The sequence below is a fragment of the Urocitellus parryii genome, chromosome 9 (genome assembly GCF_045843805.1).
Source record: "Urocitellus parryii isolate mUroPar1 chromosome 9, mUroPar1.hap1, whole genome shotgun sequence".
Taxonomy (NCBI): Eukaryota; Metazoa; Chordata; class Mammalia; order Rodentia; family Sciuridae; genus Urocitellus; species Urocitellus parryii.
The window spans coordinates 30,762,167-30,784,887 of NC_135539.1; the positions used below are offsets into that span (position 1 = coordinate 30,762,167).

The 22,721-nt window shown below is 37.5% G+C and overlaps 2 protein-coding genes across 2 annotated transcripts in view; one reads left to right on the forward strand and one right to left on the reverse strand.

Annotated features, from left to right (window-relative positions):
- The window catches only part of LOC144256964 (cytochrome P450 3A9-like), a 31,850-nt gene extending 16,797 nt beyond the window's left edge, over positions 1–15,053 (forward strand). Inside the window, exons 5-13 of the mRNA XM_077802898.1 lie at positions 697–810; positions 1,252–1,340; positions 2,703–2,851; positions 7,732–7,859; positions 8,997–9,063; positions 11,823–11,983; positions 12,209–12,435; positions 14,473–14,635; positions 14,964–15,053. Coding sequence (XP_077659024.1) covers positions 697–810; positions 1,252–1,340; positions 2,703–2,851; positions 7,732–7,859; positions 8,997–9,063; positions 11,823–11,983; positions 12,209–12,435; positions 14,473–14,635; positions 14,964–15,053 — 1,188 coding nt within the window. The remainder of the gene's footprint in view (positions 1–696; positions 811–1,251; positions 1,341–2,702; positions 2,852–7,731; positions 7,860–8,996; positions 9,064–11,822; positions 11,984–12,208; positions 12,436–14,472; positions 14,636–14,963) is intronic.
- A 780-nt stretch (positions 15,054–15,833) lies between these two features.
- Positions 15,834–16,772, reverse strand: LOC144256867 (olfactory receptor 2AE1-like). Its single transcript, XM_077802581.1, has one exon. The coding sequence runs from the start codon at positions 16,770–16,772 to the stop codon at positions 15,834–15,836; it is 939 nt and encodes a 312-aa protein (XP_077658707.1).
- Positions 16,773–22,721: the final 5,949 nt, after the last annotated feature.

Here is a 22,721-nt window from a genome sequence, read left to right on the forward strand (position 1 = left end):
AGCACTGGATGTATACCTTTATAAATAAAACACAGTGTTGGAAGCTGAATGACAGCTTCGAGCAGGTTGGATTGACAGGCCAGTCTCAAGCTGGGAAACATAATTATCTTTCCTTTTCCTTCTGTCCCTCCATGTGTGTGTAGTGGGGGATGATTCAAAAAAAGTACTTCCATATAATTGCATTATTTTTTCAGAATTGAGAAGAAGTTCCTAATCTTTTAAGTTATTAGCTACTATTTTTAAGTGGCTATATCCTGGCATCCCTTGCAAGATATTCATGCTGTACATATATGGAAAAGCATAACTGGTCTGGGCAACCTAGTTTTCCAAGGTTATCTGGATGACTGTCATCAATCAGTTTTTTCCTGTGCTGCCTGTATAGGATGCCCTAGGTCATAATGCTCTCTGTCCCCTGGGAGAACAGTTTACCTACCATGAGGGGCCTTTGTATTTACACAGCAGCTGTAATATAAATACTGAACACACATCTGGTGGCTGGGTACCCCCTCTACCCTCACAAGAGAAGAGGAATTTGGGATAAAAGTTTATGGAGCATCTAGCACAGGGCCTGCCCCCTAGTAGACACTCAGTAAATAACTGATTAAAAAAACTGATGCCTATTTAACAAGTTCTCTACAATGTGGAGACTTCCAAAACATACCTCATACAAAATGTCTTTTTCTTTGTGAACTTCAGGTAGTTTTGCCATTGGGATTTGTGCAAAAAGCTCTCTTTGCAGCAAGGGATGAAGAGTGGAAGAGACTTCGAGTCTTGCTGTCGCCAGTGTTCTCCAGTGGGAAACTCAAGGAGGTAATAAACTAAGAGGACTTTAGTTAGAATCTTAAATAAGGATTTGGGGATGGGACATACGTGAGAATATCATCGTTTTCCAAAGAATATTCCACTAAGTTTGAAATTCCTAATTAAAAAAAAACTAAAAGTAAATATCAGAAAGATCAATAGAGTAGAAGGAAGGGATCAGAGGGAAGGAAGAGAGGAGAGAAAGGGGAAGTATTGGGAGTTAGAACAAATTATTTTTCCATGCTTTTATAATTATTTCAAAAGGAAACATTGTTATGTATAAATAAAAAGAACTAATTAAAAATTTCAAATCACCTTTTGTCTTTATGTCCTAGAAGAGATATTATTTGATTCATTATAAACATCTCATACTTTATAATCCTGGGAAAACCAGAGCCTCGGGGACTCGATTCTCCTCTAACTGTGGGTGGAGTTGTGTTTTGTGCTTAGATGATCCCCATCATTAACCAAAATGGAGACGCATTGGTGAAGTACCTGAGCCAGGAAGTGAAGAAAGGCGAGCCTGTCACTGTGAAAGAGTAAGTAGCAGGCAGCTCTGGGGTTCTGAGCTGTTTTAAGACCTTCCAGCAGCCTGCCAGGGAACTGAAATTACCACTGTTGAGCTACTCCCCTGACCAGACAAAAGTAAGTGTGTGCTGTCACAACCACAATGGGCCACCCAAGGAGGAGAGGCTCCTAGGATGAGGCAGGGTGCTGGGACATCTGTGTACAAAAACAGAATTAGTTTATCTGCTTGATCATCAATGTGGATATTATGTAAGTCAAAACACATGTTTTACAATGAAGAACATGATCACTCAGAAGTTGAGGGTAGAGCCTAGGGAATGTTGGATGGGGGGAAGTTTCTGGTACCTATTGAGCAGGGATAGAAAGATATAACACAGGGCTAGGGTTGTAGCTCAGTGGCAGAACACTTGCCTAGCATGTGTAAGGCACTGAGTTTGATCCTCAGCACCACATAAAAATAAACTGATAAAATAAAGGCATGCTGTCCTCTACAACTAAAACAAATTATTTTAAAAAATTTTAAAAAGAAAGATACAATGCAGGTTATGGAACAACAAATCTCTTCATGGTTGCACTGAGAATATCAGCAAAATACAAAATATGAAATATTCTCACCACTTCTTTCTCCAGTCTCAACAGAGATAAGGTCCTGAAAGGATATGGATTACAACTACCATATCATTTGTTGTATAAAATGGGTTATTTTGACCCATGAACAACCACTGATACTGTCTTGGGAAATCTGAGAGAATATGTTCCCCAAGTTGTGAGCTCATCCAAGTACATTTTGAGGAAATTTTCAATGTTTTAAATGAGGATATTCTTACTCATTCCCTTTTGCGAGATTCTGCCCTTGGGGCCACTTTGGGTCTTGGAGTGCAGGACCTCTCAGGAGCTGTAGCAGTGGGTGCAGAGAAGGGGGGACAATGTTTCTGCCTCTCAGAACAGGGTGTTGCTGTTATGTGATGTGCTAGAGAGGAATCAGCTCTGGGTACAGACTGTGCTAGGCAGGACCTAGGTCAAGGTCACCTATCTTGGATCCCCTACCAGGAGTCAATTATAACGCCCTGGTCCTGCTGAAGCTCCATATGTAATCATCTTTTATCATCTACACTCCACTCACTGATGTAATTTATCTGATTATGGGTGTCTGTCTCTCTGTGACTGAACTCCTTGAGCTCACTACCCTAGTGTCCCTAACTCCCTGGCACAGGGGCAGCTGCCTCATGCCATTTGATAGGAGCATGGACTAGTCATTTGATCAACAGATATTTCTGACAGTGTGTGAATGTGCTCATATCACTTCTTCCAGCATGTGTAGTAGGAGAGTACAGCAGTTCAGATTAAAATTTTACATTTCTTTCTCTACTCAGAATTTTGGGGAGCTACAACATGGACGTGATCATTAGCACATCTTTTGGAGTTAATGTCAATTCCCTCAACAATCCACAAGATCCATTTGTGAATAAAGCCAAGAAGGTCCTTGGTTCAGATGTCTTCCGTCCAATTTTTCTTATAATTAGTATGTGGATCACTGTTTCTTTTTTTCTTTTAAAATAACAACTTCATTAAGATATTATTTACATACTATATGATTCCTTAAAATGTAAAATTCCATAATTTTTAGCATGATAAATGATATGTGCAGCCCTCACCATTGTTAAAACTCAGAAAACTCATTATCTTTTAACCGTCAGCTTTCAAAGTCATTTACCCTAAACAAACACTACTGTATTTTCTATTTCTTTAGCTTTGCATATGATGTATACATTATAAAAATGGTGACATGGAATATGTGGTCTTTTGTGATGTAAGGTGATATCATTTAGCATTTTGTTTCCAAGTGAAATATATATCAGTACTGCATGTTTATGGCCAAATAATATTCCATTGTATAGATATACTACAATTTAGTTATCCTTTCATCAGTTGATAGACATTTATGTTATTTTGACCTTTTGGCTATTATGAATGGTGCCGTTATGAACATTAGTGTGAAACTTGTTTGTGAACTCTAGTTTTCAATTTCATCTGAGTGTATACTCAGGAGTGAAATTGCTGCCTTACAAAGTACTTCTGTCAGCGTTTTCCATAATAGCTGTACCATTTAATATTCTTACCCAAAGTGTATGAGGGTTCCAATTACTTCACTTATTTTCTAACACTTCCTGTTTCCATCTCTTCTTTTAGACATTGTAGTGTATGTGAGATGGCAAGTTATGTGGTTTTGATTTGCATTTTCCTGTTGGTTACTGATAACAAGCAATGTTAATCACTTTTTATTTGTTCTTTTTAGATATGCATGACATATTTATAAAAACATAAAGTATACCTTATTCTAATTAGGATGCCAGGCTTGTGGAGGTACATGATGTGGAAATTCACTATGAGGTGTTCATCTATGTACATAGGAAAGATAATTCAGATTCATTATTTTAAAGAATGTGTATCCATATCTTTTGCCCACAATTACCTGAAGTATTTGTCTTTTTGTTTTGAGGCTTAAGAATTTTACTGGTGTGAGTCTGTACCATGTACAACCAGAGGAAGGAAATCTTGTGCTCCATTTGTGTACAATGTGTCAAAATGTATTCTACTGTCATGTATAACTAATTGGAACAAATTAAAAATAAAAGAAAAAAGAATTTTTAAATAATTTAATTGAAAAAATATGTCTTCATATATTCCTTACACAGTTTCTTATCAGATTATGATTTGCAACATGTTTTTCCTATTCTATAGATATCTTTTTACTTTCTTGATAGTGTCCTTTGAAGCACCAAGTTTTTAGTTTTTTGCAGTTTATTCCTATCATGGGAGGTATTACATATCCCAACCATTAAAATGAATGAGCTGGATTTCAAAATCTTCAAATGTATTAATCTCAAAGCTGTAGTGTTCACAAAAGAAAAGCAATTGACAGTAGATGCATGCAATTTGATGCCATTTATATAAATGTTAGAAACTCAACAGGTCTTGGAAACTTAACATTTAAATGATATATGATTTATGTCATTTCCTTTTATTGTTTGTGCTTCAATTATCAAATATAAGAATTGATTGAAACCGTATGGACTTACATACTTTTTTGTTTACTACTAAAAATTGTAGTTTAGCTCTGATATTAAGGTTGCCCAACCATTTTAATTTAAGTTTTACATTCAGGGCCAGGTGAGGACAACAGGTTATTCTATTGCATGTGGCTATGTAGTTGTTCCAGCACCATTTTTTGAAGAGTGTCTGCCCCGTTCAATGGCCAGGGCACCTTTCTCAAAATTCCATGGGCCATAGACATGTGGGTTAATTTCTGGACTCTAAATCCTATTCCATTTATCTATATGTTTACCCATCTTGTAGGACCACATTTTATTTTTGCTTTGGAGTAGGTTTTGAAATCAAGAAATGTGAGTCCTACAACTTTAATCTCATTTTTCAACATCATTTTAGCTATTCTGTGTCCCTTTGAATTCTATGTGAATTTTAAATCAACTTGCCAATTCCTCAGAAGAAGCCAGCTAAGATTCTGTTACAAAGTTCGTTAGGATCTGCAAATCAATTTCAATACTATTGCCATTTGGACAATATTAAGTTTTCTGATCCACAAACCTGAGATGTTTTTCCTAGTCATGTAGATCCTCTTTCTTTTATTTCAACACTATTTTGTAGTTATTATTGTGCTTGTCTTGCACCTTTGTTAAATTGATTCCTATGTATTTTATTCTTTTTAATGTCATTGAATATAGAATTATTTTTTAATTTCTTAGTTTTTCTTTTGGTTGCTTATCACAGTGTAGAGAAATGCAGTTTATTTTTGTGTACTGATCTTATATCATGAAATGCTGGTGAACATGTTATTACTTACAGTACTCCAAGAGAAGTGGTGAGAGAGGGATGCTGGTCATGTTCTTGATTTGGGGTGAAACTATTAAATTATTAAGCTACAAGTTTTCATAGATATCCTTTATCAGGTTTACAAAATTTCATCCTAGTCCTAATTTGCTGAGGGTTTTATCACAAAAGAATGATTTTGAGGATTATTTTTCCAGGGGGAAGGTTGGTTTTGATTTTTATCAAATGTTTTTTTCTGCATCAATTGAAACAATCCTCTGTGTTGACTTTTTATTTCATGGATTTGGTGTATTACACAACCATTTCCTGTGTTGTCTTTGCTTGGTGTTAGTATTAGGGTAATTTTGGCCTTTTAGAGTATATTCAGAAATGCTCTTTTAATTTTGGAAGTGTTTGTGAATAATTGGTATTAGTTCTTTATTTTCTAGAATCTACTATTAAAACAATCCAGATCTAGGCTTGCATTTGTGAATAATTTTCTATTACTAATGCAATCATGTTACATTTTACAAGTTTATTCAGGTTGTATATTTACTTCTCAATCAATTTCTGAAGTTTGTGTCTTTTAGGATTTTCTGCACAAATATATGTGAATAATCAGATTGTTAGAATTCTTTCATAATCCCTCTCCAATGTTAGTAATAAATTCTCCTTTCATTTCTCTTGCTATTCATTTCTGTTTAATATTTATTTTATTTTTAATTAACATGTATGAGTTATGCAAATAAATGGGGTTCCGTGTGATGTCTCAATATATATACACAGCATACACAAATGAAATAGAGCCTTTCTTTATCCACCTTCTGCCATAGCCCTTTCCAACCTTTAATAATCACTATTATACATTCAGGTCAAATAATTTTACCTTCCACATATGAGAAAGAACATGTGGTACTTGTACTGATGTGTCTAGTTCATAAGCTGAATGTCCTCTAATTCCATCCACTTTTAGCTACAAAATTCAGGATTTCATTCTTCTTTATGGATGAATGTTCCATTGGGCATATATGTATGTGTGGGTATATATATTTTTTATTATAATATATATTATAAATACATAAATTTTATATTATAATATATAATAAATATATATCACTTTCTTTATCCATGCATTGATGGATACCTAGATTTAATGCACATCTCAGGTATTCAGAATAATATAGAAATAAATCTGGATGTACAGATGTTCCAATCATTTAGATAAAAAATAGATTAATATAAAATATGTTTTTTATATCTATAGAGTATTACATTTATAAATGATATATATTTCCATAATATAACAAATTTTATAAAACATAATGACCAAACACCCAAGTAATCCAGTTTAAAAATAGGAAAATGCTCCAAATAGTTATTTCTCAAAAAAAAAAAAATACAAATGACTTAAAAATACATGAAAAAACTATTCAATATCACTTGGTGTCAGGGAAATGCAAATCAATACTACAATAAGACATCATCTCACCCTGGTTAGAATGACCATTATCAAAAAAGAAAGAATGAATGAAAAAATAACAAATGCTGGTTAGATGTGGAGAAAAAGTTCTCTTACATATTGTAGGTAGAAATGTACACCACTCTGGAAAAGAGTGTGAAGGACCCCCAAATAAATAAAAGTAGATATACCTTCTGATCCAGATGCCCACTTCTAGTACATATTGAGAGGAAATATCATCATATGAAACTGTTATCCCTTTGTATTTCTTGGTCAATCTGGCTAATGGTTTGGCGATTTTTATGATATTTTCAAAGGGGTAAGGTGACTTATAGACACCTTTTGTTTTTGTCAATTTTATTTCTTTTCTATTTCATTTGTTTCAACTTGGGTTTTTATGATTTTCTTTCTTATGCTTGCCTTTTGTTTAATTTCCTCTTTTCACCATTTTATGATTTAACTTAGACTATTGACTTGAGAACTCTCTTTTATAAAACCTATACATCTGTAGCTGTATGTTTATGAGCGCTGCTTTTGCTACTTCTCCTAAGTGTGATATAACATGTCTTCACCTTAATTCACCTAAAAACAACTTCTAGTTGCCTTTGGATACCATCTTTCATGCTTGACAGTTGTATCTGGAAGTTTTATGGTTAATTTGCTTTTTTGTCTGAGTTTCCTGATTTTCCATCTGTTATGGATTTCTGGTTTCATTTCTTGACAGCTGAGGAACATAGGCCAAATTGTACCTATCCTGCCTACTTTTCCTTGAATGCATAATTAATTATAGCACAGACTATGAACTGGTTTACCCAGAGACCCTATTCCAATACACAAAAGTGTAAGGGGCCAGGGAATTTAATCCTCTTCCTTTGCTCAGTCCAGTGGCATTGATGGGGCCACTGATCTCCTGCTATGGTGACTGAAACCCATGTATGAAGTGCCCTTGCTCAGCCATGAACCAGACACCAGGTACTGGCCACAGAGGGAATGGCTTCTGGTTGAGAAAACTGATGATTTTTCTCTTCTGTATTTTTTAGAAAATAATCAATGCTCCTGGGATGTTGCCTTTTCATCAAGGTTTCTCTTTATTTTTTCTTTCACTTTCTTTCTAGTGATATTTCCATTCCTTAGACCAGTGTTTCAAGCATTAAATGTCTACAGGTTTTCAAAAAGTGCTCTGGATTTTTTTAAAAATGCTGTAATGAGGATGAAACAAAAACGCCTAGAAAATAAAGAAAAGGTAAAACCTGGTGGTGGTGACATGACAATGTTCGCTTTCTGATCATTTATTTGCTGTGTACATCTGACTTGTGCATATACAAATGTACATGTAATTTTGTAAGTGGTGCTGGGGATTGAATCCAAGGTCTCATATATGCTAGGCAAATACTGAATCACTGAGCTTCATTCCCCAGAACCTCTCTGTACATTTTTTAAAGTTGATGGAATACATTACGATTTGCACTGGAGAATTTTTACATTTTGGTTAGAATGAAGATCAAATTTAAAAAAGGCAAACTGATAATGAGTAAGATTGACAATGTTTGATACAATAATAGACATGATGTTATGTCTTGAAAGAAATATCATTCAAATAAAAACCTTATCATTTCCCTCCCATTCAGTCAACTGTCAAAATAAAAATCCTATTTCAAAATGATTTTACTGTTAAAAAGTATTCCCCAAATCTTAGACTGGTGAACAATCATTACAATTCCAAGCCCTTTACATCTTAGTTGGCACATTCTTCAAAGGAAGGTCCTATTGGGCACCTGGTGAAGTATGTGTATGTTAAATCTGAGTCTTTTCCTGTCCACAATCAGGCCGTGCTCTTCAGTGACCATCAAGGTGATATGCTAACCCAGCTTTGCCTTCTGCTTTGCCTGGAGGTCAGCACAAGAATGTCTCCAGGTCAGGGAGGCAGGACAGCCATTCCCAAGTGTGACTGAAGATTGAATCATGTACCTAATGGGTGGAGAATTTGATGATATACAAACAAAAGCTAGTAATCATCTTTGAAACTACCAAGTGTATTCAGTGTGGCCATTGAATAAGAATTAAGGCAAAATAAAAGAATTTAAGTCCAGGACCACTTTCTGGGCAAGCAGGTGTGACAGGAGAAGGAGACAAACCCAGCATTAGGGAGAGAAAAGACCAACAGATATTGGACACCATAGCTGGATTTCTCTCAGGAAAATATCCTGTTTTCCATGGTTTATACATGCATGTTTTGTTCACTTGTGGGTTGTGCAACACTACCCAGACTTCTGGACTTAAAGGAGCCATATTCTAAGAAGGGAGGTGAAATGCTACATTCCAGATTTACTTCTGACTTTATGACTGATTTAGTCATTTCCATTTCCATTTCTGCTTCCAGCACCGCATTGATTTTCTCCAGTTAATGATTGATTCCCAGAATTCCCAAGACAAGGAGCCCTACCAAGGTAACCAAGAATGTTTCATGGTCCATTGACAGGGAAATTCAAATAAGCAAATTATCCTGAAAATATACACGTTTTCTAGAGAAAATAGATTTCCACCAAATTGCAGGAAGATACACATTTGGATATTGCAAATGGTGCCCACATGTACTGTCTAGAATCATACAGGTGTAACAAGGCTCAAAAATTGAAGGGAAACTAGGAGATAGCATTTCAGTCATGAAGTTAGTCTGTTATCTTTTTACCATTGACATCAGAACAAATGCTGATTCGCAGCCTCATTCAGATGCACTGAATCAGAACCTCTACCTGGATATTTGCATTTGTACATCCAATCAGGAGGTTCACTGTCCCAGTAGTGGTGAGGGTCAATGGTAGTACTGGGTGAAAATGTGTTCACTAGCTTCATCTGATATTAAGATTAACTTTTCCCATGTAATTCATAAGAATGTTGTGGGGGAAACCTCCTATACTGTGTAAACATCCTATTCCTCAGCATACTTTCACCAACTAGTTTTATCATACATGGATGATTTTTGATAGAAAGCATTTGAATTATGATGTTTACAAACTGCTGTCTTTATCATTCTATCATCTACCGTACATTTATGAGTTGGTATTAGATTGTAAGAGAGTTCCATTCTTATTTATGTCAGTATGATGTTATATACTATGTATTTATTCTCTTGCTATCATTTTTTATTTTGATGGTCAAATTCTCTTGGCCTTAAGTCTTTTAACAACTTCTCCCTTCTCCTTCTGTTCCTCCTCCCTCTCCTCTTCCTCATCTTATATTTTGATTGTTAAAATTGAATATATTTTATAGCAGTTTTAGTTTCATAACAAAACTGAGAAGAAGGCATAGAGATTGCCCATATCCATTTTTTTCTCTAAATTCATATGTTTCCCCCATTACAAACGTCCCTCACCAAAATGATATATTTGCCATAATCAATGAACCATCACAGATAAGTCACCTTACCCCTAAGTTCATAGGTGAACATAAGGGTTCTTGAGTTTGTACATTCTATCAGTTTTGATACCTATATAAGGATATATATCCACATTGTAGAAACATACACAGTATTGCATGTTTTCTCAGATTGTTTTGGGAGAACATTCTTGCTTTCTGGTGCAAGAAACTCTAGGTTCCTTGTCTATTTTCTCTGATCAGGCCTGGAATCACCCATTTTTTCTAGAAGCCCTGGCTCCTTTAAGTGAGAGACGGTATTAGAACCCAAAATCTGCAAGTGTAATGTGACCATTACTACTGTAGTTTCTTCTAGAACTTTTCTCTGAACAGAGATATGAAAATAAAATATATTAGTGAAGACTGAGCAATATAAATATTTCTATGTGAGTCCATATACATAGTTGAAACAGTAATACTCTCCCTGATTCCACTACAACTTTCCGTGGTGAATGAAGTACTAAATATACATATTGTTCATACAGTAAGCACTGGACACGTGGCCACGGAGCTTTTGGCATGTAGGTAATGTTACTGAAGAAGTGTACTTTCTATTGTTATTTAGATTTAATTCATTAAAATTTAAATTTAGATAGACGCATATGGTTAATGGCTACCAGATTGTACTGAACAGTTGTAACTTAAGTTTATAATCCAATTTCATTTCATTATCATTGGGTTTATGCCAGTAGTGGGGAAAACTCGATTTGATTTTTCCCACAATAGCATCATAGAAAGCTTCTGTAAGCTAGAATTCCATGTAGATGTTTCTCACACTCATTTTGCATTATTTTTTGTTATGAATTACATGGTTGGAATGTATACCATGTTTCTTTCAGGTATTCGAGTATCAGCAAATCCTAATCATTTCTCCAATCAATGAGATGAATACTTGAATGTGACTTTTCAGGAGAAAAGTCAAGAGAAACAACACTTTCTATCACAAAGGCTGTTTGATGATTATGAAGTTCAGCAAATAGAGGGGATGTGTACTAGGAAAGATGACATTCAGCCCAAGATTGATAAGCAATGTTAATTCCACTCACTGAACCCCATCTTCCTATGGCTTCTGCCTAATGCCCTGTATCAACACATTCTTTCATGTGTGATTTTAATACCACTCATTAGACTCTGGTTAATCACTACTCTTCTGGGGTTATTTTCTCTGTATACTTTCTACACACCCTGAGATCATTCATTTTGAAGACTGGTGCCCCAGGTCTTCTATTACCTGATGATTCTTAGGCTAGTTTGTGAACAGAGTTGACCACATCTCATGAAAGTTCAGATTTCAATTTGGTAGCTCTAGAGCGAAACTTGAAACTCTGTGTTTCTAATAAGCTCCTTGAAGCTGTTGATGCTGCTGGTCCATGGACCACAGTTTGTGTAGAAAAATTTCTCTGTGGCTTAGTATAGTGTGTCAATCATGGCCTTTATTTTCCCTGCAAAGATGCCAGTATTGCAAATGCTTTCAAGGTTCTTCAACCTACATTTTAGATATAGTAAGTTTATTTTTTTCCCAGGGGAAGAGTGCTACCCACTATTTATAGCTAAACAACTTTCATGTTATGCAAGGCACATTTGAAAAATACTGTTTGTTTGACATCCATACTGTCCCTTGAAATCACCCAGTTGTGTTCATGGTGAGGGGGTGGCAGAATGAGGAACATTATGAATTGCTCTTCCAGTTTTTCCTCATGGGATTTTGGATCATCATTCTGATTTATGTTCATGTAAACGGTAACGTGTGCATGGACCTGCTTAGACTAAATTGTCTTTCCTCTCCTTTTAGGTCTATCTGATCTGGAGATTGCAGCCCAGTCTATTATCTTTATCTTGGCTGGCTATGAAACCACTAGCAGCACTCTTTCATTTATAATGTATCTACTGGCCACCCACCCTGATGTCCAGAAGAAGCTTCAGCAGGAGATTGATGAGACTTTGCCCAATAAGGTGAGTGAATGGCACCTGGAGGGGAGAGGAGAGGTAAAATCTCTGGGCATCTCAGTGTGCCATTGGGCAGTTCTAAAATTATGATGGTTATTAAATGCTTTGTAAATGCTATGGTATTTTACCAATATGAGTTATTTGAGGAGCTCTGAAAACATCAGTGTACTGTGTCAACAGAGTTTTAAGTCATTTCCAAATCTTAATTTACAAAAATTTCTTTCTTGCCAGGCACCTGTTACATACGATGTACTATTTGAGATGAAGTATCTGGACATGGTGGTGAAGGAAACTCTCAGATTATATCCAATTATTGAGAGAATTGAGAGAGTCTGTAAAAAAGATGTTGAACTCAATCGGGTGCTCATTCCCAAAGGAACAAACGTGGCTATACCAATATATTGTCTTCATCAAAACTCCACGTACTGGCCAGAACCTGAAAAGTTCTACCCTGAAAGGTACAGGGCTCCTCAGAAAGGAAATCCACCCTTAAGAGGCTGTTTCACACATATTCTGAGGTCTTTTAGTGCAGATGGCATACATGTGATTTTAAAATTTTCTTGTTTTAAGAAAATTTTAAGAAGTCTTTTACAAAGTGGTAATTGTTTTAGAAAACAAACATTAGAAAAAATAAATGACTATAGCCATTTAAGGCCCTAGAATATCAAGATAAGACCTATCTATTATTAATGTGATAAATGTCAGTATGGACATTTTTATATAAATGTGTAGTTTTTAAGGACTGAAATGTTATCACATTTCATTTGATGTTGAACTGTTTTTTTATTTTATTTAACAGTAATCTGTGAACCTTTCTGCCACTTGAGCACTCTCTTATTTTAGGTGCTTATCTTTTTTAATCGTTTTAGGGTTTCTGTCCTGTTCACTTTAGCTCCTTGAATTTTCTACCAGCTTTAGGAAGCACTTCTATCTTCCACTTGATTAAACATTGCTTCCTGGTTCCTCCAGCACAATTGTTAAATACAAGTTAAGGCCTGAGAATTCCCCATCCCCAGATGGTTCAAGCAGCCTCACTGAGGATGGAGAGAGCTCAGATCCTCTGAGTCTTGTCTCTGGAGTGTTCTGGGCCAGCTTCTCATACTCTCCACAGTTGATGACTCTTTCAAAGCCAAGTAACCTGCCCCCAAGACACCTGAGATATTCATCCTTAAATAAGTCTTGTCCTTGGTCTTCTGAAAATTTGGATCCAACCTCACAGTTTGCACTCTGGAAAGAGTTACTGTTTTCCTGTTGTTGTGCTGAAGACCAAAATAGAGAAAGTTTTCAGGGTAGTGTCTGGGGGGTCAGGTGGCATGGGAACAAGACTTCTCTTGGCCCCTAACTTTACACTTCTTGATTAGAGTGACCTTGTCTTGTTGGTAATGAGTTCCTCAGTGCCAGTTTCCTCCAATTTCAGCACTTCCAACTTTTGAACTTCACAGATACAAAATCAGAGATCACACGTCTCTTTGATTCACTGAGGCCTGATAAGATACTAAGTGCTTAAGGTGCATCAGGGACTAGACCAGGATGAGGAAAATTACAAAGATGTATGGTATGGAGGACTCTTGACATACACACAAGCATAATCTACAGACAGTAGTTTGGAAAACGCTTTCAATGCTTCTGCATCTGCTCATCATCTGCCCAAACAACTATCAACCAACCTCATCAGACCCTCCACACACCACACACCCTCCAATAGATTCCATGTTACTTTGAATCACAATCACCTATAAATTTGCCAAAATGTTCTCAAATATATAAGAATACATTAAAAAACCATCACAATGTCATTATCACTTTCTCCAAATCAACACTTTCTCCTTAAAGTAATCAAATAACTAGGGCTCAATTTGAATAAAACCTGGGTTCAACATTCCAGGAATTATTTGTAACCTGATGAGACAGACTCAGAAGACAATGATAATATTCTATGGGGAGAGAGGCAGAGACAGAAGGAGAAGGAGAAAAAAAGATGAATGAGAAGGAGGTAGAGGAAGAGAGGAATTGGGGAAAAGAAGGGAGAGAGGAAGGAAGGGAGACAAGAAGATCCAGAAAAAAAGGAGTATAGAGAAGAGAGTTAATTATAGTGGGAGCATTTTCTCCTCCTTCATCAATAAAAATATGAAATGCAGGAGTGGGAGTTAAGGCAGGAACACACTTTTCTTCATTTATATGCTCATTTTCTAATTTTTTCAGAGTGTGTATGGATCACAATCCTGAATATAATTTCAGTACTTAAAGACATATTTTCTTTTAAATAGCATTCATCACATCTTAACAAGACAGAGAGCTCCTCTAGTGTAAGGAGAATGAAAAAGTTCTGTAGGTTTCAATTCTTATAAGCATAGTCACAGCAGGATTTCAGTGATCATTCCACAAAAGAATCCTGTGTTTTGCTGCTTGTGAATGTTTGGGAGACAACCCCAATTATGTAGGTTTCATAGATTTATGTCTCAATAACTTGTTTTCATCTACTATTGTGGAATCAGGTTCAGTAAGAAGAACAAGGACAGCATCAATCCTTACGTATACATGCCCTTTGGAAATGGACCCAGAAACTGCATTGGCATGAGGTTTGCTCTCATGAGCATGAAACTTGCTCTCATCAGATTACTGCAGAACTTCTCCTTCCATCCTTGCAAGGAAACACAGGTCAGGACACTTTATGAAAAAGTAAGGTCTTGTGGGTAGTTACATTTAGTTGAGGAACCTATTTAAAGAAAAGTATCTGCTCATCCAAAGACTCTCTTTTGAGACACTTGTGCGATGTTAGGCTTCTTCAGTTTTGGAGCTCTATATCTCTGGCTTTATAAAAACAAGAGATTAAAGATCAGGTAGGTAAGGAATCCAAGACACAAGAGGCTGAAAGTAGTTTTTACATGTTTGTATAGCTTTATTGTCTGAAATGTACCTTTTCCAATTCTTTCTGTTGTTCGGGTTTCATTTACTACATCTAAATATACTTGCTTAATGTTTGCAGATTCCTCTGAAATTAAGGAAGACACCATTTCTTCAACCAGAAAAACCCATTGTTCTAAAGGTTGTGTCAAGAGATGAGCCTGGAAAGTAGAGTCTAAATCTCCCTGAAAATCTCTGCTCTGTTCTTCAAAGAAGATGTACATCAGAACAAAAGACATATTGATTTTCTCTGTGAATAAAAATTGATATTGAAGTTGGATTTATGGGTGGATGATGCTCTTGAGTTACTAAGGAGGCTGGACCTTTGCTGGGCTTGTTCAGTGTCTGTGCACAGTATTATGTGTTGTGTGATGGAAAGGAGGTGACCATCTGTGTGCCAGATATGAAGACTCAGCCTCTCTGGTTTTTTGGGGATTCTATCCACCCACCTCTGCACCCTCACCTCTTCATATCTGCCCTTATAGATTCTTAAACACTGATTCAGTAACTCAAAAGATCTGACTACAAATATTTTATCATCAACTTTTTCTTTCAAAACATGCTTTATTTCACAGGTTTCTAACATTAATCAACAAATTCTAATTTTATACTCCCTAAATAGTCTTTGCTGTCATGATTTACATATGTATTATCAATAAAAATAATGATAGAAAAGGTCTTTATATATTTATCTTAATATTTTTAGAGTATCACTGAATTTCATATGTCTACTTTAAATGGGATTTGTAAAGGTTTTTCCATAATGCTCTGAAGGATTATAGACACATACACAATGCTACTTGAATTCCTGCATCTCAGTTAAAATAGTGAAGGTATACGTAAACCACTTTATTCTTGGGATAGTCAAAGTACATCATGGATCTGGATTCTTGAAAATTCTTAGAGGTTTACCCATAATAACACTCTATACTTGGGCCAACTACAGGTGTAGTCATTGGGTGATAATACCTCTCCTCAACACTCTCCTCAGAGCCTTAGCTACATCCTTATTCCAGAGAGTATAAATCAGAGGATTCAGTGTGGGAGTAATGATGCTATAGAACACAGAACCAACTTTGTCTTGCAGTGGAGTGCGCTGGGACCTGGGCCTCATGTATGAGAAGATGCAGGCACCAAACCAGAGAGAGACCACAATGAAGTAAGAGCTACAAGTGGCAAAAGCATTTCTTTTACTCCCAGCTGAACGCATCTCTATGACACTGTGCAGGATGAAGCCATAGGATGTAGAAACCAGGATGATGGGGAGGAGGAGAAGCACGATGCTACAGATATACACTGTGGTCTCATAGACGGTGACATCACCACATACCAACTTCACAACAGCTGGATACTCACAGTAGAAGTGGTACATTTTCCGAGATCCACAGAAGGGAAAGTGCATCAAGATGACTGTGTGAATTAGGGAGTTCAGAGATGCCCCCAACCATGAGGTGAGGGCCATCATCAGTGCCACCTTCCTGCTCATGAGCACAGTGTAATGCAGAGGATGACAGATGGCAACATACCTGTCACAGGACATGAGAGCTAGCAGAAGACACTCAGCACCACCCAGAGACAAATAGAGGAAGTGCTGGGTGGCACAGCCCAGGAAGGAGATGGACTTGCTGCCAGACAGGTAGTTGGTAGCCATCTTGGAGATGGTTGTGCAGATGTGCATCAGGTCCATGAGGGAGAGCTGGCTGAGCAGGAAGTACATGGGGGTGTGAAGCCCACGATCCACACAGATGAGGAGGATGGTGAGGGTGTTGCCACTCAGCGCAACAAGGTAGACCACCATGGTCAGGCAGAAAAGGAAAAGGTGGGTTGGGGAGTCATTGAAGAGCCCTTCAAGGATGAAGTCTGCCAGAGACGTCTGATTCCTCAGCCACATGGTCCCTTCAAAGTCCCTGGGGAAACAGGGAGTGGAGACAAAGTGTGGTGCCAGAAATATGGGATCCTGTGTACAGGGTGATAAGCTCTCTTGATCCCAGAAAACATTAGTGAAGAGTTTTTTCTCTATTTGTAAGTATCCAGAAACTGAAATTATTGAAATTCATTTTTTTTCAAAACAAGACAAACCTAAAATTTGTCATCACGATCATGGTCATTTGAAATTCCAAGACTCTATTAAGGGCCAGAATTTATGACTATTCTTACTAAATATAGGCCTATGTGTGTGTAATCATGTGTATGATTTGTGTTAGTGTGTGTCTGTGTTTGTATGGTTGTTGGATGATGTTTCCTATTTTACCAGGCAGGTTCTAACAAGAGCAGCTGAACCACTAAGATGTTTCTAGTTATGCATGTAATTGTTATTGGTTGTGTTCCAGAACTTTGGCCTTATTTCTTTGTGGAAGCTGGTTAAGGAGTTGGTATACTGCTGTCATGTTTAAGTCTGATGTGGAAACTTAAAGTCTACAGGACAAACAGTAGAAAGGGAAGACAGTACAAAGCAGGGCAGACAAGAGACAGACGAAATCCCAAAGCATGAGCTGTGACCTCACAAGAGAAAACAAAAAGAGTCAGTCTGTTTGCCTATAGAATTAGGCACTAAGGTTCTTCTTTTTGTATTGGCTCTTTTGAATTCTACAAAATATTAGGGTTTCTTTTGACATAATTAAAAAGCATAAAATAGGCCTCAATTCAGTCCCCATACTTCCCCTTTCCCTCTCCTCCCTTCCTCTGATCCCTTCCCTCTGCTCTTCTGATCTGCTATTTATTTATGTTTTTTTTTAATAGTTACTTGGTTATACATAAAGATGAGATCCATATGGTATGTTCATACAGGCACATTGGAAATTTAGGTCAGATTTCTAATGAAGCTGAATGCACACCCCTAGCCCAGAATTCCAAGAGCCTAAAGGAGAATCCTGGGAAAGATAGAGCAACTGCAGGCCCAGCCACTGCTCCCTACCAGTGAGGTGTGAGCCAGCAGACCAGCAAAAATGTATTAGTACTACAGGATGGCTGCTTCCCTTCTGCCCTCTAATCTCCCAGGAAGCTCCTCTTGAGACCCACCTTAAACAGAAACGATGGATTAGAGGGAATTTGGTGAGATGTAGTTCATCCTAGAAAACGTCACACATCGCAAAGTCACTGCAGTCCATCTTCTGCCCTTTTGGTACACATGAACACCTCCATCAGTCAGGTTAACCTCCAAATACAAAAATGATACCTGTGTAACTAAATAGAATACATCCAGCATGAAGGCAAACACGATAACCCTTTCTCCAGAAGAAAATCCAAAGTTCTTTATTTTGCCTAGGGGAGACATTCATTCCTCTGATACATGCGTTCCCTTTAATATCCTGGAACTTCAAAATTTTCTGGATAATATATATGAAAAATATTCTTATGGAAACCACCCATGGGATAGAGATTCTTATTCAAAAAAGGGTTAACCAGTAGTTTGGATATCAGCGCCTGTTTCCTCACTCAGTCCTGGCATCTGCCCAATATATCCATGAACAAACTGGACATGGCATCAGGGGCAAAGTTTATCCCTGGATTCATCATGATAAACTTACACTCACCGAGGCCAATCTGTCTGAAGCCACTGCTGAATACCCATGGCTAACAGCAAAGACCATCGTGAGTTCCCAACATCGCACCATTCCCTGAGGTGATCAGCCAGCCACTGCATAGCACATTGATGACATTGGACCACATTCAACATGAATGGGACATTCCTTTTTTTTTCTGGACTGGACACTCACCCTTGGTATGGATTTTCCTTCTCTCCTGAAATGCTTCTGCCAGAACTACCATCTCTGGACTCACAGAATGCTTTATTCACCATAAGGGTATTCCATGCAGCATTGCTTCCAGACAAGGAGCTCGATTCACAGCAAACAAGTGTGTAATGTGGCCTGTGTTCATGGGATTTGTTATACTTAACATAGGTCCTCCATCTTCCTGAAACACAGAACCTGATAGAATGGTAAAATACCCTTGGAAGACTCTGCCTCAAGCAACACCTAGGTGGCAACACCTCTCATTGCTGGAGCAATGTCCTCCAGGATGTGATACATGCTCAAGGTCTGCATCTAATTTATGGTACTGCTTCTCCCACAGCAAGAATTCATAGGATCAGACCACCAAGAATTCAATGGATAGAAATGAGAGTGTGTTCTCTCCCTATAAGATTGATGCCTATGAACCACTATCATTTCTGTTGTGCTGCTTTAGAAAACTCTTAGCCACAAAGGGAGAGATTCTTCCACCCAGACACAAAGTGATTCCATTTTCTTATGGAAACAAGAAAGAAAAACTCATTACTACCACCCACTGAATAGAGATTCTTATGCAAAAAAGGGTTAACCTGAACTTTGGATATCAGCCCCTGTTTCCTCACTCAGTCCTGGCATCTGCCCAATAGATCCGTGAACAAACGGGACATGGCATCAAGGGTAAAATTTATCCCTGAGAGTTGAGGGAGCTACTTAAGGATGCTCATTATAGCTGAATCAACAGGTGAAGAAGAAGGTCACTCTGTGGCATGGAGTGATTGATTCTGACTAGGAAGGGAAACTGAGTTGCTACTACATAATACAGAGAGGAAGAGCAAGTGTGACATAGGACATTTTCTCGGTGCCTCTTCAAACTCCCAGGTCCTGTGATGGAGGGCAATAGGAAACTAAAGCCCAAGTCAGGTCACACTGATAAGGGCTCAGATACTTCAGAGATGAAGGTTTGGGTCACCCAACTGACCAGGAACAATGACCAGCTGTGAACCAAGGCAGTATGGACTGTGGAGTGAAATAGGATAGTTATAAACACCAATAATGACCATGTGGACAACTCTCAGGAACACACACTGCCATTTTTTTGCATTTCTTCTTAATGCTGATAAGAATTTGTATATTTATATTACACAAATTAACTGTTTATTTCATTGTCGTCCTCCTATCAAACATGAGGTGTGGATAATACCTAAAATCATATCTCAGTGTTTAAATAACTGGATATAAATGAAGGAGTATGACTCAGTAGAAACAGAATATATTTCACACAAAATGCAAAATAAAGGATTTTTCTCCCTTAATGAGGAAAGGGTTGCTTATTTTATATAATCTACTTTGGAAAAGATGATGATCTCTTAGGTTATACATAGAATAGTCATATCAGATTAGGTAGAAGGATATTTTATGTTTTCTTTATTTGAATAATGAGCAAAATTTTTAAAAAATGCCTGAGTGCTGTGTTGACACACAAAAAAGCAACCATACCTATATCCTGCGTAGATTTGTGAGTCAAAAGGCCAAAAAATGCTGACAAAACTAGGTTTTTCACATTGATTCAGCCACACTTGCCAATCTGCCCTCTCTCCAGTTCTCCCACAAACACTAATCAGAATGAGAAGTTGATCTCCATGGGGAAATTAGACTCAAAAAAGTCATAAACTAAGTAGAGCCTTCTATGACTTCTTGTGTCTTACCTCCTAAATATCTTCCTATGCTTCACATATTCTTAATCACTGATGTACATTAACAGGAAAGAACCACCACCATTGAAGGAAGGTGATCATGACAATTATAGGAGTGAATACCAGTAATTACAAATAATTATGTGAGTATAAAAAATAAACTTCAAAAATAAAAGCAAAAAACACAGAACTTAATGCATTCTGATCAAATTTCAACTCCGCCAGTAAAAACGAGCTCACATTTATGTTTCTTCTGTCCTAGGGTCGCTCTAGGATTATAATGACAGTCATGTCACACTGTTACTTCCTGATCAGCTTCTGTGGACTAAGAGAACAATTTCAACCCTGATGCCCCTGATTACTCCAACCCAGTCAACATGATCTGCATACTTCTTTTCTACCTAATTATAGATACACATCTCTTTCTCTTTCTTCATTAGTTTCTGAATATCTCTATGAACCTCCTTGGTATAAGTTTTCCATGATCTGGCTCTATTCTCTCTTCCTTCCTTAGGCAACCCATTCTTACTTATACCCCTTAAATTATGTTTTTCTCTATCTTCTCAGGAAGCATCCTCCTGTGCTGATGAAATGTCACCATTGATTAAAGGATAATCTCACAATGCCCTAGTTTCTGATAAAGGCTTCTGAACACCTCAAGCCCCAACACTATCTTACCTGCAATTTTCTCTGCAGAGATTTGTGCACAGAAGTGAAATGGATTGAGAAGAACAGTCCTCCCAGCCACACATTGGCTATTGGTCTTCCACAAAAGTACTTGCTGAAGTACTCCTCAGACTCCTCCTCTAACCCTGGAAGCTGCATCTTCTAGCAGAATATCAAGAGAATATTTGTCCAGCTCACTCATCATGGTTTGCACTAATTACCCTAGGATGGAGCATCACACAAACAATAGAACATGGTGTTCTGGGAGCCTCTCAAAATCTGTGTTCATTATTTTGAGCCCTGTCAGACAGATTAAGTAAAACTGAACACATTTAGCCCCTACTAGTTGGGACTTGGTGTGGTGCATATGTTTCCTCTTGACTCTGAACTTATATTTGAACTTCCTTCCATTACCAGATCGGGAGCCTGGGAAATAGAAATGGCCATTCATGTTACCTGAGTAAGGTACTAAACATAATATCAGGTTAATCCTCAATGCTCCCAGAGTCCAACAAAAAACCTCTTTACAGTCTCTGTGGTTTTGATCACTATAGCACCCTCGTCATAGATTTACCCTCATTCCCTAGTAGTAACATACAAGTATGTGTATGTTATGCAGTTACTAAGCTCCTTCCATACCACAGAGATGTTTCCTCAACAGTAATCAAAAGGGGTCAGAAGAGGCCAGATTGGCCTGACCTGAGCCAGTCATGAGGAAAGAGGAGCATACTCCATGAGGGATGAAACATCCCCCTGGTCCTCAGGACCTCTGATGTCAGCAGAGGTGAATAGAAATCTGAAGACCTGATGGCATCAGGGATTCCCACTCAGAAGACACACCAGATGTCTTCTGGGCACCATTACCCAAGATACCAATTAGTCTGTGCAGTGTGCACTGAAGTGAGTATCCCATGGTGCTGTACTTGAAGTTTGTTTGCAGGGGTGGGGGAACTGGGTAATTGGGGAATCTGGTTCTGAAGATAACATGGGAATACTCTCTCTAGGGTCTAGTTAATAAGATAGAGTAACTGTTCCTACAGTCCCTGATTTGTTCTGTTTATTACAGAACCCAGGTCTCTGTAGCCCCTTTCCATGCTACTCTTTTGAGAAGACAGTCTGAGTGTCTTCTTGCCCAGTGGCCACCTTTCTGTTTTTCTCACATGTGTCATATTATAGAAATGGCAGCAGGTAATTTCCACATTCAGTCTTGTTGGTGCTTCAATTCTAAGGACCACACAAAATAGCTTGTCAGGAGAGATAGAAAGAACAGTGCATTTCCCTACATTTCATTTACTCCCATGTTTTATTAACTCACTGCCCTCCTCTCATCATGAGCATATTTGAGCTATTCTTGTTTCTCTTTTCTCAACTCAGATATTAAAATGCCTTGCTTCACTGAGTTTATCTTAACTCTATATCATGGCTTGTTGTTTAAGTAGAGGAAATGTATTATCACTTGCTTCAAAACCTACAGGCTATTACTTGTATCTTGTACTTTCCTTATGACAGAATATAGTTTTAATTTAGGCAGTCTTGGCATTTATATGATTTATTCATTGTTTGAGAAATATTTTATGAGTGCCTGGTGGGTTCCAAGAACTGTACTGATTATATAGTGATTAACAAGCATGAGGGGTCTTTTTCCTCCTTAGAATTACAGACACAACTATGTCAACTTGGGTTAAGGATTTGTAATACAAGTGACATATGACAGAAGGTGTTGAATCTTTTTTTTTTCTTTTTAGTTAT